The sequence below is a fragment of the Oreochromis aureus genome, linkage group 3, assembly GCF_013358895.1.
Source record: "Oreochromis aureus strain Israel breed Guangdong linkage group 3, ZZ_aureus, whole genome shotgun sequence".
Taxonomy (NCBI): domain Eukaryota; kingdom Metazoa; phylum Chordata; class Actinopteri; order Cichliformes; family Cichlidae; genus Oreochromis; species Oreochromis aureus.
In genome coordinates, this window is record NC_052944.1 from 43,030,468 (window position 1) to 43,043,690 (window position 13,223).

Below are 13,223 nucleotides of genomic sequence, written 5' to 3' on the forward strand. Positions count from 1 at the left end.
GTTCAGTCTAATGTGTGCTGTAGTGAGACATTAAACTTCAGTAAAACTATGCAGTTATGAAACGTAACTTTAATATGAGCCAAACCGATTTGATTAGTTGTAAATAAAAGAGTGAAGTAAACGTGACCCGACAGACAGAACCTAATTATTCACAGTGTTTAATCTCCACTGAGAGCTAAAACTCAGCGAAGTTTTAAAGCTGTGTGCTGGTGACGGTAAACTGTGAGTATCACCAGGTTACATGGGCGCTACAGAAACACAGAGACAGGAAACCAGGTGGAATTGTTATTCAAATGATTTCATTGTTGGTGAAGATAATACTGATACTAACACATCCATATCTGCCACACAGAGCCCTACATTTACTGCTCGTTTAGAACAAATGACTGTTTCAGCAAACGAGGACACAATCACACAGTCCACTGTCTTTGTTAGATGCGCGCCTGTTTCAGCAAAATACACAAATTCCCTCCAACACAACGTCCGGCCCACTGTGCGGCTCCACCAATGAGCTCCGAGGGCCTGCGCAGTGGTATTAGCATACAGCCTGTATAAAAAGCGCTGCTCTCAGTCACAGAGCTTATTCGTTGCTGCAGAGTATCGAAGAAGGAAAATGCCTGAACCCGCCAAGTCAGCGCCCAAGAAGGGCTCCAAGAAAGCCGTGACCAAGACCGCCGGGAAGGGCGGCAAGAAGAAGAGAAAGACCAGGAAGGAGAGCTACGCCATCTACGTGTACAAGGTGCTGAAGCAGGTCCACCCCGACACCGGCATCTCCTCTAAAGCCATGAGCATCATGAACTCGTTTGTCAACGACATCTTCGAGCGCATCGCTGCCGAGGCATCTCGCCTGGCCCACTACAACAAACGCTCCACCATCACCTCCAGGGAGATCCAGACCGCAGTGCGCCTGCTTCTCCCCGGTGAGCTGGCCAAGCACGCCGTGTCTGAGGGCACCAAGGCCGTCACCAAGTACACCAGCTCCAAGTAAACTGGCTATCAGACGTCAATCCAACGGCTCTTTTCAGAGCCACACACTTTAAACTGACGAGCATACTTCCTACTGACAAATATGCAGTTACTATGTTGCCAACTACTTAAATCGCGGATGTAGACCTTTGTGTCACTGGGTGGTATTAATCCGCTGCACGGACCCAGACGACTGAAATGTTTTTCTGGTTTTTAGATTTTGAGAAAGACAAACACTACAAATAAAGCATTAATGCGACTTTATATTTGACACTCGCAGCTTTCTATTGCACTGTTGCGTCTTTAGTGTTTTAGTCGTCTGTATTTGTTTTGTTGCAGTTTTTCCACATCCGATTGACATGGTCCTGTGTCTGTTATATGCAACACCATGGTCTTGGTGTCTGCTTCGCTGTGTACTGTACCACTTCACATGGTTGAAATGACAAAGCCACTTGACTTGATGCGCACTATAACATTATAAACACACAACTAGACTAACAACTATGATACATAAAGGGGTGGTTTGTTGGATTATCAGAGGGCCAAAATTGGCCAACTTGAGGCCAAAAGGTATACTAAGAAAGGTATAAATTGGTATCATTACTACTTTTTTTTTTTTTTTTTTTTTTGTATTTTCCCCCACTTGTGCCCCTGGATGGATGACACCTTTAGCATTTGCCTGTACTGCCTATGCCACAGTCAGGCTCTGCTGTGTCCTTCAATCTTTCATAGCAATGACCAACAAGGAATTTCCATCAAAGCATCTTCAATCTAATTCCTAATTTGATGGCTCTGCAGCCACCTTTCACTTTCTATCTGCCTTTATATGATGCAACTATTGTAGTAATTGCTGTGCATAAGATGGAGTTGTACAGGGGGGATAGGTAGGAATGATTTCTTTTGGTGTTCAGAGGTGAATTTTGGTAATCAGTCTCTCACTAAACCCACTGCTGTGACTGGTCATCACATGATGGAGTGGGTGGAAGGTATCAGCATTTTACTTATCTTGGACAAAAATCTGTGTTTACATATTTTTCAGTAGGTGGAAGAATCACAGAATCCTCCAGAAAGAGCAGCAGAGATATACTGGGCATAAGTAAAGAAACTATACTAGATTAAACTGAGGTCGCTATCCAGGACACGAGATAAGCTTTATTAGGCCCAGAGCTGGGAAATGCACCGACATGGGCATAGCAGGATAAAATAAATAGCAAATATTTACAATAATATTACTATGATTAAATAAATAAAACAGATACAATGATAAAATAATGTTTGACTAATAGCAACAACAAGACAAGGTTTAACAGTGAGATGGTGGATGTTTTTAGCAGGTAGAGTATTACACATGTGTGTATTCACGTGTTCATTGAGTGCTGTTGTTTATTGTAGAGTCAGTAACTGTAGAAGGAAACAGAGTCAATGCAGACTAAGAGATCAGAGCTAAAGTGTGGAAGCGAGCTGCTGTAAGGTCACTAATGAAGCTTCTGATATGCAACAATGTGAGTGAAACTGTGCTTTAGTTAGAAGTGAGCAGCTGTCACAGAAGTGTCGCTGCTCCGTGGGCCTCCAGCAGCATCGGTGTGTTTGCTGGGAGCTCGCGGCGTCACTTTGTCCCACAGCTGCGCTCACCAGATGCTGCTTTTAACTCGGAGTGCGTGAACAAACATGTGTATCAGCTGGAAAATGCTTTTTACGGAGCTCTGCTGCAGCTCCATCGGTTTTAGCAGAGAAAAGAGTGCAAGAAGCCGCCGAGCAGCGCTGAGCTCCGCACCGAGTCGCTGAGCTTTAGGAGCTCCACGAACCGAGAGCAGAGAGCACGAGAGCCCGACACGAGGCCTGCACCAGGAGACACAAGCCCGCTGTGGACTGCTCCACTGTGGACCTGCAGTGCTGCTCACAAACTCACTTTGAGCTCTTTGATCCCGAGACACGAAACACAAAATGAAGCATTGCGGGGCACACGCGAGAGCTGCGCGCGCTGCCTTCACTCTCCACGGTTCTCATGGTGCGTTTAAGTGCAGCGTGGCGCTTCCGACTTGCCATCACTGTACCGTGAATCTCTTTGACTCTCGTTCAGACGCGAAAGAGGAAATATGTCCGAGGAAGCTCCCGCACCTGCTGCCGCCCCGGCCAAGGCGGCCAAGAAGAAGACGACGGCTTCCAAGCCCAAGAAGGTCGGCCCCAGCGTGGGCGAGCTGATTGTGAAAGCCGTGGCCGCTTCCAAGGAGCGCAGCGGCGTGTCCGCAGCCGCTCTCAAGAAGGCTCTGGCTGCCGGAGGCTACGATGTGGACAAGAACAAGGCCCGCGTCAAGACCGCCATCAAGAGCCTGGTGGCGAAGGGCACTCTGGTGCAGACCAAGGGCACCGGGGCCTCCGGATCCTTCAAGATGAACAAGAAGGCTACTGACAGCAAAGCCAAGAAGCCCGCCAAGAAAGCCGCTCCTAAAGCCAAGAAGCCCGCCGCTGCCAAAGCCAAGAAACCGGCAGCAGCTGCTAAGAAGTCGCCCAAGAAGGCAGCAGCAGCCAAGAAGCCCGCAGCTGCTAAGAAGCCCGCGGCCGCTAAGAAGTCGCCCAAGAAGGCCAAGAAGCCCGCGGCGGCGGCCAAGAAAGCGCCCAAAAGCCCCAAGAAGGCGGCCAAGAGCCCCAAGAAGGTGCTGAAGAAGGCTCCCGCAGCAAAGAAGTCCCCCGCCAAGAAGGCCGCCAAGCCCAAAGTCAAGAAGGCAGCCACAGCAGCCAAGAAGAAGTGAGCTGCCACCACTCTCACACTCAACAACGGCTCTTCTCAGAGCCACCACAGCAACACACAAGAGCTCCTTCCTCACACTCACTCACCACTCTGTTATTCACAATAATGTCCTTATTGTTAAAGCACACACTTTTCCCCATTTCTCTCATTACATGTACAACTTTTATTAGTATCATGATGCACATTAGTGCTGTCTGCAGAAGTCTACAACTCCAGAAAAGACAACAATACAAATATTAACAACTCAATATTTACAATCATACCTTCATAGTACAACACATCACACCACTTCTCATTTTTCTATGAAACACTATCATACACAAAATACACCTTTAAAAGTTATCACCTACATTTTAATATTAAAATATATATTTTATTAATATTATAAAATATTTTATTAAAAAAACAACAAATGTGACTAAAAATATTACATTTATAGATGCATGTTATTATCTATATAGGAGATATTTTTCACTTACACCTACACTGGCTGTTGTAGTGGAAGTACACTGTATATTTTAACGATACTCAGCCAATATATAATCCACTCGAAATGCTCTACTCTACAACCTTACCTGACTAACTCTAGGCCAATTGAATTGATATTTGGTGATTTCAAGGACACATTTTATTGCAAGATGAACCCATACAGCTGTTTATTTTACCATGTATTTATTTCATTACTCATTTCATAACCAATTTCATTCATGTACATTTGAACTAATGGAGTTCTGTAGCATTAAGGATGCGGGCAATTCTTTTATTTCAAAATATAGTCTTGAGGTTTACTTCTTGACCTCATGATTCTTTGGATATCCCAGCTGAAGAAGAGTCCGGGGCTGCCCTGGGTCCCCCTCAGTTTTCCACTAATTCTGTTGTTCAGTCTGGGGGGCTGTTCTCCCCCCAGGCTAGTAACTGTGGCTTCCTGTTTATCTGGCTGAGGCAGCTTTTACTCCTCATTTTATGACAGGCAGACCCTCACTGTCAATACATTTTTCACACTATACAGTTACACACCAAAGTTTATAGCTGAACCAAGTGATTTGGCACATCAGAGGTCAGGGTTCAGCAACTTAATGTCATTCTTGAGAGTTTTAAGGTCGCATGAAATGCTTTGAGAACAAAAATCCACTATTGTCCTTAAAACAGGGGTTGAAAAAGTCATTCTAACAAAACCCACACTTACGAGTCATTTCCTGTTGTTCTGATCTCCAGCCGCCCCCTGTTATCTAAGCAAACTCTATTAATCATTTTATTCTACTCACAATAGACACAAAAACCTAAGCGTAGATGTAAGTGACTTTGCAAAATGTCCCAAATTCAGCAGCAGTGCTGAACATGTTGCTAACAGCTCCACATTTTCCTCCCTCTGTACCTGGATAGTTTCTGCAGTAGCAAAGAACTCCACCCGTCCCTCTCCTCCTCCTGTTCTGATTTCCTATTGTGTTTGACAAGGTTTGAGGTCTTGGCACATCATGAACTGCGTGTTGTCTGTTTCCATGAGCTGCAGATCTGCTTTTATTATCAAGCGAGTGAACCATGATGCATGTTTATAGTCATAGTTATGAAGCTAATAATTAGTGATATCCCATTTATTTTAAATCAGTAAGATGAGCAATGAGGTTGAACAAGGCACGAGCCTTAATCACACAGCAGGAGAGACGGAAGCTTTTTGCTTTGGTTTTATTTTGAGACCCGAAGTGTAATCTCTGTTCTTGTCTTTTGAATAATACAAACGCACACTGCTAAGGAGTTAATATTATTTTTTTTTTTTGAATGTGGATTATAATCCCTTACTGTGAAAGATGAAGTGAATGAATGTACATTTGCCAATGAATCAAGATGCATAATCTACATTTCCCAGTACACGAGTTGTTAAAGACACAGTAAGAAGAAGGATGTTTGCTCAGAGAGAAGTGTGTGGCTCTTAAAAGAGCCTTTGTTGTTGGTGAAACCGAGCGCTTTGCGTTTACTTGGCCTTGACGGGCTTCTCGGTCTTCTTGGGAAGCAGCACAGCCTGGATGTTGGGCAGCACACCACCCTGAGCGATGGTGACTCCCCCCAGGAGCTTGTTGAGCTCCTCGTCGTTGCGCACAGCCAGCTGCAGGTGACGTGGGATGATGCGAGTCTTCTTGTTGTCGCGGGCTGCGTTGCCAGCCAGCTCCAGGATCTCAGCGGTCAGGTACTCGAGCACGGCTGCCAGGTAAACGGGGCGCCGGCTCCCACACGCCCGCATAGTTGCCTTTGCGCAGCAGTCTGTGGACACGACCCACGGGGAACTGAAGCCCGGCACGAGATGAGCGGGTCTTAGCCTTAGCTCTGGCTTTGCCTCCGGTTTTTCTTTTTTTTTTTTTTTTTTTTTTTAACACTTTATTTAAAGTATACAAAATTACATATAAAATGTACATACACATACAATGACATATACAAAACCATGATCACACACCACTCATTAAGGAAAAGGAAAAACAAGGAGGAGAATCCAGCATCCGAGTCCACAAAGCACTTTTAAAACTTACAGTTTCAATACGTTCCAGGGGAAAACTTTCCCAAGTTTCAGGTCCATTGTTCGTCTTCTCCGCAGATCTGTAATGATATGTTTACTCACCACATCACTACTTATCATCTTTTGTTCTATCACTCCTTTGGCACGGGTTTTCCAGATGTGTGTGTTTATTACACACATTACTAACCAAAAGAGTCTCCTTTTGTCTTCACCCATTTTTTCTTTAAACAAACCATATTTAACCGCTTTAATATTAACATCAACATCAAAACCAATTTCTGTCATCTTCTGCCTTATCTCAGTTGTCCTATAACAGTCCAATAGAAGATGTTCTAAGGTCTCATCTTCATCACAGTCTATCATAGGACATTTCATGGTGGTAACAAAACAACTCCATTGAACCACCGCTCTCACAGGGAGGCGCCCGAGCGAGATGAGCCATACCACGTCTCTCATGCTTTCGGATAATAATTTGTCTTGTATATTTTTAACTACTAAAAGATTTTCATCTTTGTCAACATACTTATATTGAATCATACCTTCATTTTTAATTTCATTAATTTTTTTATAAATATTTTTCGTATTATCTTGGAGAATATTTAAACTATAATGTTCCCATTGACTTGATAAATCTCCAAACATAAGTCTGTGGTATGGTACGCCCGCTCTGGCCCTGCCTCTTTTTTTTTGCCACAATTCCTCTTTCCCTCGAACCCACGGGGCACCCCGAGAAATTGCGCTGAGAGTTTTTCCGCGACCACTCATTTTGATGCTATCTTCTTTAGAGTATCAACACTGAAAGGAAATGTGGTCCGATCTGCTCAAAGCCTCGCTTATATTTCCGCGGAGCGCGGGCAGCTTCGTCACGCACCAATCGCAGAGAGGCTTGCGGCAGCGCGAGAATTCAATGCACTTTTCTCCAATGAGCGGCACACACCGAGGCGGGGCGGTGCTCCTCTGAACGGGGCTGAGCACCACGTGGAGCCCCTCGCCAATCACGAGCCGGAGCGGCACCGCGTCACATCCTGTCACACACTTTAAGAGCAGCGAGTCTCCTGAAGTTGTTACATTTTCTGCTGTTAGCACAGGGAAAGCAAAAGAGAAAGAATGGCAAGAACCAAGCAGACCGCTCGCAAGTCTACTGGCGGCAAAGCACCCAGGAAGCAGCTGGCCACCAAGGCCGCTCGTAAGAGCGCCCCGGCCACCGGAGGCGTCAAGAAGCCCCATCGTTACAGGCCCGGTACCGTGGCTCTTCGTGAGATCCGCCGTTACCAGAAATCCACCGAGCTGCTGATCCGCAAGCTGCCCTTCCAGCGCCTGGTCCGCGAGATCGCCCAGGACTTCAAGACCGACCTGCGCTTCCAGAGCTCTGCCGTCATGGCTCTGCAGGAGGCCAGCGAGGCTTACCTGGTCGGACTCTTCGAGGACACCAACCTGTGCGCCATCCACGCCAAGAGGGTCACCATCATGCCCAAAGACATCCAGCTGGCTCGCCGCATCCGCGGAGAGAGAGCTTAAGCTACACGCTCTCCTACCAACAAAGGCTCTTTTCAGAGCCACCTCACTCACACCAAGAGCTCGCTCCTTTATTATTATCAGACTCATACTTGCACTTCATTCATTCAGTTCATGCTGTTTCGATGCCAGAAACTACAGTCGGCATCAACGTGGAATTCACTGACTTCAGTTACAAAAATTCTAAATTCATCTTTACCATTGAAATGTTGCTCATCGCATTGGAGTGCTTTGCACTAGACAATATGATAGACCCTATGCTCTCAATTACCTCTGGTAAATTCCTATTGTCTAAATGTGTTATAAAATACTAGAGACATGACAGTAAGTCTAACATGAATCAGATTTTTCTTCACAGATCATCTCTCAGGTGCTTCTTTTTTTTTTTTTTTCCTTACCAAAAATATATTATTTAATTTACACAATTCTTTGAAGTAAATTTAACCTCCTCAAACCCGAACTCTTCCACGACATGCATTTTTAATTTCTTTTATATTTGGTCACATTGGGGCCCAATGAATGTAAAAACAAAGAATTACCAGATTTTTTTTTTCTAACCTTATTTTTGTTTTTAAGACATATAAGAGCCACATATGAGGATATTTGTTTAAAATTTTGATAGAACAGTAGCAGTATAATGTTTTGGATTTTATATTGAGACCCGAAGTTTAATCTCTGTTCTTGTCTTGTGAATAATACAAACGTACACTGCTTAGGAGTTTAATATTATTATTTTTTTTTGAATGTGGAATATAATCCCTTACTGTGAAAGGTGAATGAATGTACATTTGAAAATGAATCAAGATGCATAATCTACATTTCCCAGTACGGTTTGTTTGTATATGTCTTTTTGGCTGCTGTTACAACCAAATTTCCCCTTGTGGGACAATTAAAGGATTATTCTATTCTATTCTAATGTCCTCGTAAGTGGATATCAGGCCCATGTGGAGCAAAATTGAGTATTTTGGTCTAAATAACCCAAAATGTGATGCCTAGGACGGCAGGTCCTAGGAGGTTAAGGATGGAAACAGTATCAGTCCTGTTCTGCTGGTAATGATCCAATACCAATAACAGTGCTGGTCTGTGTATACTGTAAAGAGTTGGATTGACTTTCTCACCTCTAACACTAAGAACCCCATGTGACAAATATGGCCAATGTGATTGGCTGTGCCTTTCAGGGAGCTCTGTTTAGTTTTAGCAGCACTAAGCCTGCACTGCGAGGACCTGCGAGGAGGAGAGGAGGATGGCAGCAGAAAGGAAGAACCTGGATATAAGAAAGTATTTTTCAAAGAAACCTACTCTAAAATTGTATGTAACCATGAAAAATATGTTTTGGAAACTAACTGCACAACTGGCAGCACTATTAGTTATCTCAGTCTCAGAGTAGCATTTCTAATTTTGATTGAAACTGTCAGAGAAAACGGAGCCTCGAGCAAGCCAGGATATTAGTTTACAGAGGCTGTTAAAATTATATGTCTAACGTTAAAATGTTGGTGACACAATAATTCCATCCTCATGGTACTGTCTTTTGTCTTAATTTTTGAGACAAAATATCATGAGGTAGTCATGATTTTGCAAATATTCCACCTTGTAGTGCAGTTTGCACAAATTGTTTTAGAAATGCACTCACCCTACAAACATTACTGATGAGTCAAGATCTGCACAAACTGACAGAAACACTGAAGCAGCTCCACATTTTATTCTTATTGTCATGTATGTCCTATTTGTCAGGTGACAGAGGCAGCTCTGCCATGTTGTAGCTCCGACAGAGGTGAAGAGGCGAGGTCACAGGTGACTGACTGATGATTTGGATTAACTAGTATTTATTATCATGACAATTGTCAGGCTGCTTTTAGTCATCCCAGTATCCTCGGCTGAGGCTGAAAGAAGCTTCAGTGCTCTCACAAGACTAAAAACATGGCTAAGGTCAACAATGACTCAAATGAGATTAATAGTAATTTAACATTATATTATTCACATATAAAACTATGAATTGTAATTTTAAATGGTTTAAAAGCATGTAGAATAGCACATGTAAGCAAGTATATTTCTCCTCTTTTATCAGGAAGCAAAGACAAAAAGGAAAGAAAAAGAAATAGGGCAGGGTTCGGTGGTTGAATCATCCGTCCCCACCAACGCCAAAACCAAATCTAGGCCCTTGCCAGGATCCTCCCCCACCACCTGCAGCTGGCCGTCTGCAACGACGAAGAGCTGAACAAGCCGCTGGGCCGAGTGACGATCGCTCAGGGTGGTGTGCTGCCCAACATCCAGGCCAAGAAGACTGAGAAAGCTAAATAAAATCCCGCAACTGTCCTCAACCAACTAACGGATCTTTTAAGATCCACTCTCAACCTCTGAGAGTACACTTGCTTAAAGTAATGAAACTAAATCTTTAATCCATAGGTGTCAAACTCATGTTCACACTAGAACTGAAGTGGGCCAGCCCTGTTAGTCTATCAGGGTGTGCAACACATTTAGCTGTTTCACTGCATGAATACAAATCTGACTGACTTAAATTGTAAAGTTATTACCCAGACTTTTCTTTATAAACTTGCTGTAAAAACAGAAATCTGTGTAGTAAGAGCATAAACATTGTCTCATTGTTTGTTCCTTAAAGTACTTGCACTAAAACTTAAAAACAAGACAGCTGAGCAGATTAAAGAGGTTCAGACTTATAATAATTATAAATCACTACAAACTTTCATTTAGGTCTGAGATTCATTTAGACCGACAGCGAGCCACAGCTGTGTGCTACATGCAAACACACTTTGTGTATGGTGTATTTTCTGTAATTCTGATCTGTAAATGTGGTCTTTGTCAAACGAGCTGTTGTTGTTACCTGGAAGCATGTTAAATAAACAGACAACCTGGCAACCTTTTTGCGATGTGCGTCGTTTCATCACAGAGCATTTACAGTTGGCGTTGATACTTTGTTTGCAGTTTAAACAGACATGTTGCATTTCAAGCGCATAAAATCTGGGTACTAAAAACATTTTTAATAATGTTCCTCGTATGAAGTTTATGTCAGGATAGTGAGACTGTTCTGTTCATGTTATTGTCTGTGAAGTCATCAAGACCATGATTTTTACATCTTTTTTTTTTTTTTCCTTTAATCCCACACTTATTCAATACTGAATTTTTAAGCCTTCTCAGAAAGTAAGATCTGAAATGATTGGTGGAAATTTCAGGCACACATGAGGAAGAAGTTTCAAAAGCTTTACAGGGCTTCATCCATGTCTATAATTACAAATTAACATAAAACTTTAAATTGAGCACCACTCTCCTAGATTGAAGATGGGTTGTCATCTTTAAAAACAAAATAAACACTTCTGCTTAAAGCAGATTTCTGGCCAGAAGACATTTAGAAATAAACTGATAAATCAGTGAATTCTGTTTTGTTTTTCATTTGGTCTATGAATGTTCACACTCCTATAGGAGAGTATTAAAAACAGTGGCATTGGTTAGATCTGGAACCTCTGAAGTTCCGTTTGTGGCTATGTCAATTATTTTAAGTTAATCAAAATCACGCATTACAAATACCTTAATTTTTTTTTTTTTTTTTTTTTTTTTTAAATATGGCCTGTAGCAAAAAATGGAGGCGTTCTAATGTGTTGGGATGTAAGGTGTAATTGATTGTGTTAAGTTACACCGTAATACTCCACCTCTGAATCTCGTGGGGAAGATCCTGTCACGTGTTGAACTACAAGTACTTTTTGCCAAAGCAAGACGAAACACCGCAGAACAAAGCTCTTAAATTAAAGTGTGTGGCTCTTAAAAGAGCCGTTTGATGAATTAAGGTGAATGCGTTTAACCGCCGAAGCCGTACAGAGTGCGGCCCTGCCTCTTCAGAGCGTACACCACATCCATGGCGGTCACGGTCTTCCTCTTGGCGTGCTCAGTGTAGGTGACGGCGTCGCGGATGACGTTCTCCAGAAACACCTTCAGCACACCACGGGTCTCCTCATAGATCAGACCAGAGATACGCTTGACGCCACCACGGCGAGCCAGGCGGCGGATAGCTGGCTTAGTAATGCCCTGGATGTTATCACGGAGCACCTTACGGTGGCGCTTAGCGCCTCCTTTGCCGAGTCCTTTGCCACCTTTGCCTCTTCCACTCATGGTTACAGTTTCTTCTTTGAACAAGGAAAGTCGAATGAAGTTCACCCCGAAGGAGCTGTGTTATTATGTGTGCTCGGCGGACGTAAAAGAAAACAGACGGTGCGAGGTTCGCTGACGACTCGAAGCTCAATGGCTCCGCCCACTCTTCTATCCTCTAAATGTGGGAATGTTGTCTTTTGTTAATGATAAATTAAGTGTAATCGAAGGGAGGCTCACACCAAATCGCACCCACAATGACTGAGTCGAATTCATATTTTTATTTGACATAATTAATAAATTGAAACTAAACCCAAGTGTCTGCATTGGTAACAAAAACCAGACATCCTCTTAACATTTTACCCAGAGCAGGGGTCAGCAACCTTTTAACACCCAAAGAGCCACTTGGACCCGGTTTCCACGCAAAAGAAAACACTGGGAGCCACAAATACTTTTTGAAATCTAAAATGAAGATAACACTGTATATATTGTTTTTTACCTTTGTGCTTTGTGCGAACATCTAAAGTAAATAAGTAAAGTTTATTTATTAAGCGCTTTTCACAGACAGGCAGTCACAAAGCGCTGTACACAAATATTAAAATAAACAATACAATCAATAGACATTATACACAATGTAAAAGATCAAATGTAAATAATGTAAAGAATATAAAATATCACGAGATCAACAAAAGGCTTGTTTGAACAGAAAGGTTTTTAACTGCTTTTTAAAAGAATCCACAGAGCAACTAAGGTGTGTTGCTTATGAAATCCATGAAGTGCTACAGAGAAAATTACATTTTATTTATGTAATTAACAAATTTTGACCTCTTAAAGAAATATAACAAAAGCAAAGACACCCAGCTGAACTAAAATGATCCATGTAGCAAACAAAAACTGTTGTGAGCCGCCACCACTTTTAAAAAGTAATTGGAACAAAAGCACTATGCCGCTAAAAAAAAAAAAAAAAAAGATATTTGCAAAATTCTGCCTAAATATCTATTTTACCTTGTTAATGTGTGTGGCGGGGCGTGGTCTGCAGTGCCACTGCATGGGAGTCGGACGCACCTGAGCGGAACCTGCAATCACGCCTCGACGCCTTAAAGCAGGGGTCCCCAATCTCAGTCCACGAGGGCCGGTGTCCCTGCAGGTTTTAGATCTCACCCTGGGTCAACACACCTGAATCACATGATTAGCTCATTACCAGGCCTCTGGAGAACTTCAAGACATGTTGAGAAGGTAATTTATCCATTTAAATCAGCTGTGATGGATCAAGGACACATCTAAAACCTGCAGGGACACCGGCCCTCGTGGACTGAGATTGGGGACCCCTGCCTTAAAGTCTGTGCTCTCTCTGCTGTTGTGTTTTCGGGCTGTGAGCTGAAAAGCTACAGC

At 43.0% G+C, this 13,223-nt stretch overlaps 5 protein-coding genes and 1 pseudogene across 5 annotated transcripts in view; 3 read left to right on the plus strand and 3 right to left on the minus strand.

The window, feature by feature from the left end:
• The window catches only part of LOC116333427, a 493,334-nt gene that overhangs the window by 290,806 nt on the left and 189,305 nt on the right, over window positions 1-13,223 (minus strand). The gene's annotated exons all lie outside the window — the stretch shown is intronic.
• Window positions 592-1,193, plus strand: LOC120438196 (histone H2B 1/2). The gene has a single exon (XM_039608645.1). The coding sequence runs from the start codon at window positions 614-616 to the stop codon at window positions 986-988; it is 375 nt and encodes a 124-aa protein (XP_039464579.1). The 5' UTR covers window positions 592-613; the 3' UTR covers window positions 989-1,193.
• LOC120438199 (histone H1-like) lies at window positions 3,054-3,784 on the plus strand. Its single transcript, XM_039608653.1, has one exon. The coding sequence runs from the start codon at window positions 3,063-3,065 to the stop codon at window positions 3,714-3,716; it is 654 nt and encodes a 217-aa protein (XP_039464587.1). The 5' UTR covers window positions 3,054-3,062; the 3' UTR covers window positions 3,717-3,784.
• Window positions 5,685-7,006, minus strand: LOC120438192 (annotated as a pseudogene).
• Window positions 7,323-7,884, plus strand: LOC120438187 (histone H3). Its single transcript, XM_039608635.1, has one exon. It carries the CDS (start codon window positions 7,329-7,331, stop codon window positions 7,737-7,739), a length of 411 nt encoding a protein of 136 aa, XP_039464569.1. The 5' UTR covers window positions 7,323-7,328; the 3' UTR covers window positions 7,740-7,884.
• LOC116312624 (histone H4) lies at window positions 11,520-11,912 on the minus strand. Its single transcript, XM_031730079.2, has one exon. It carries the CDS (start codon window positions 11,853-11,855, stop codon window positions 11,544-11,546), a length of 312 nt encoding a protein of 103 aa, XP_031585939.1. The 5' UTR covers window positions 11,856-11,912; the 3' UTR covers window positions 11,520-11,543.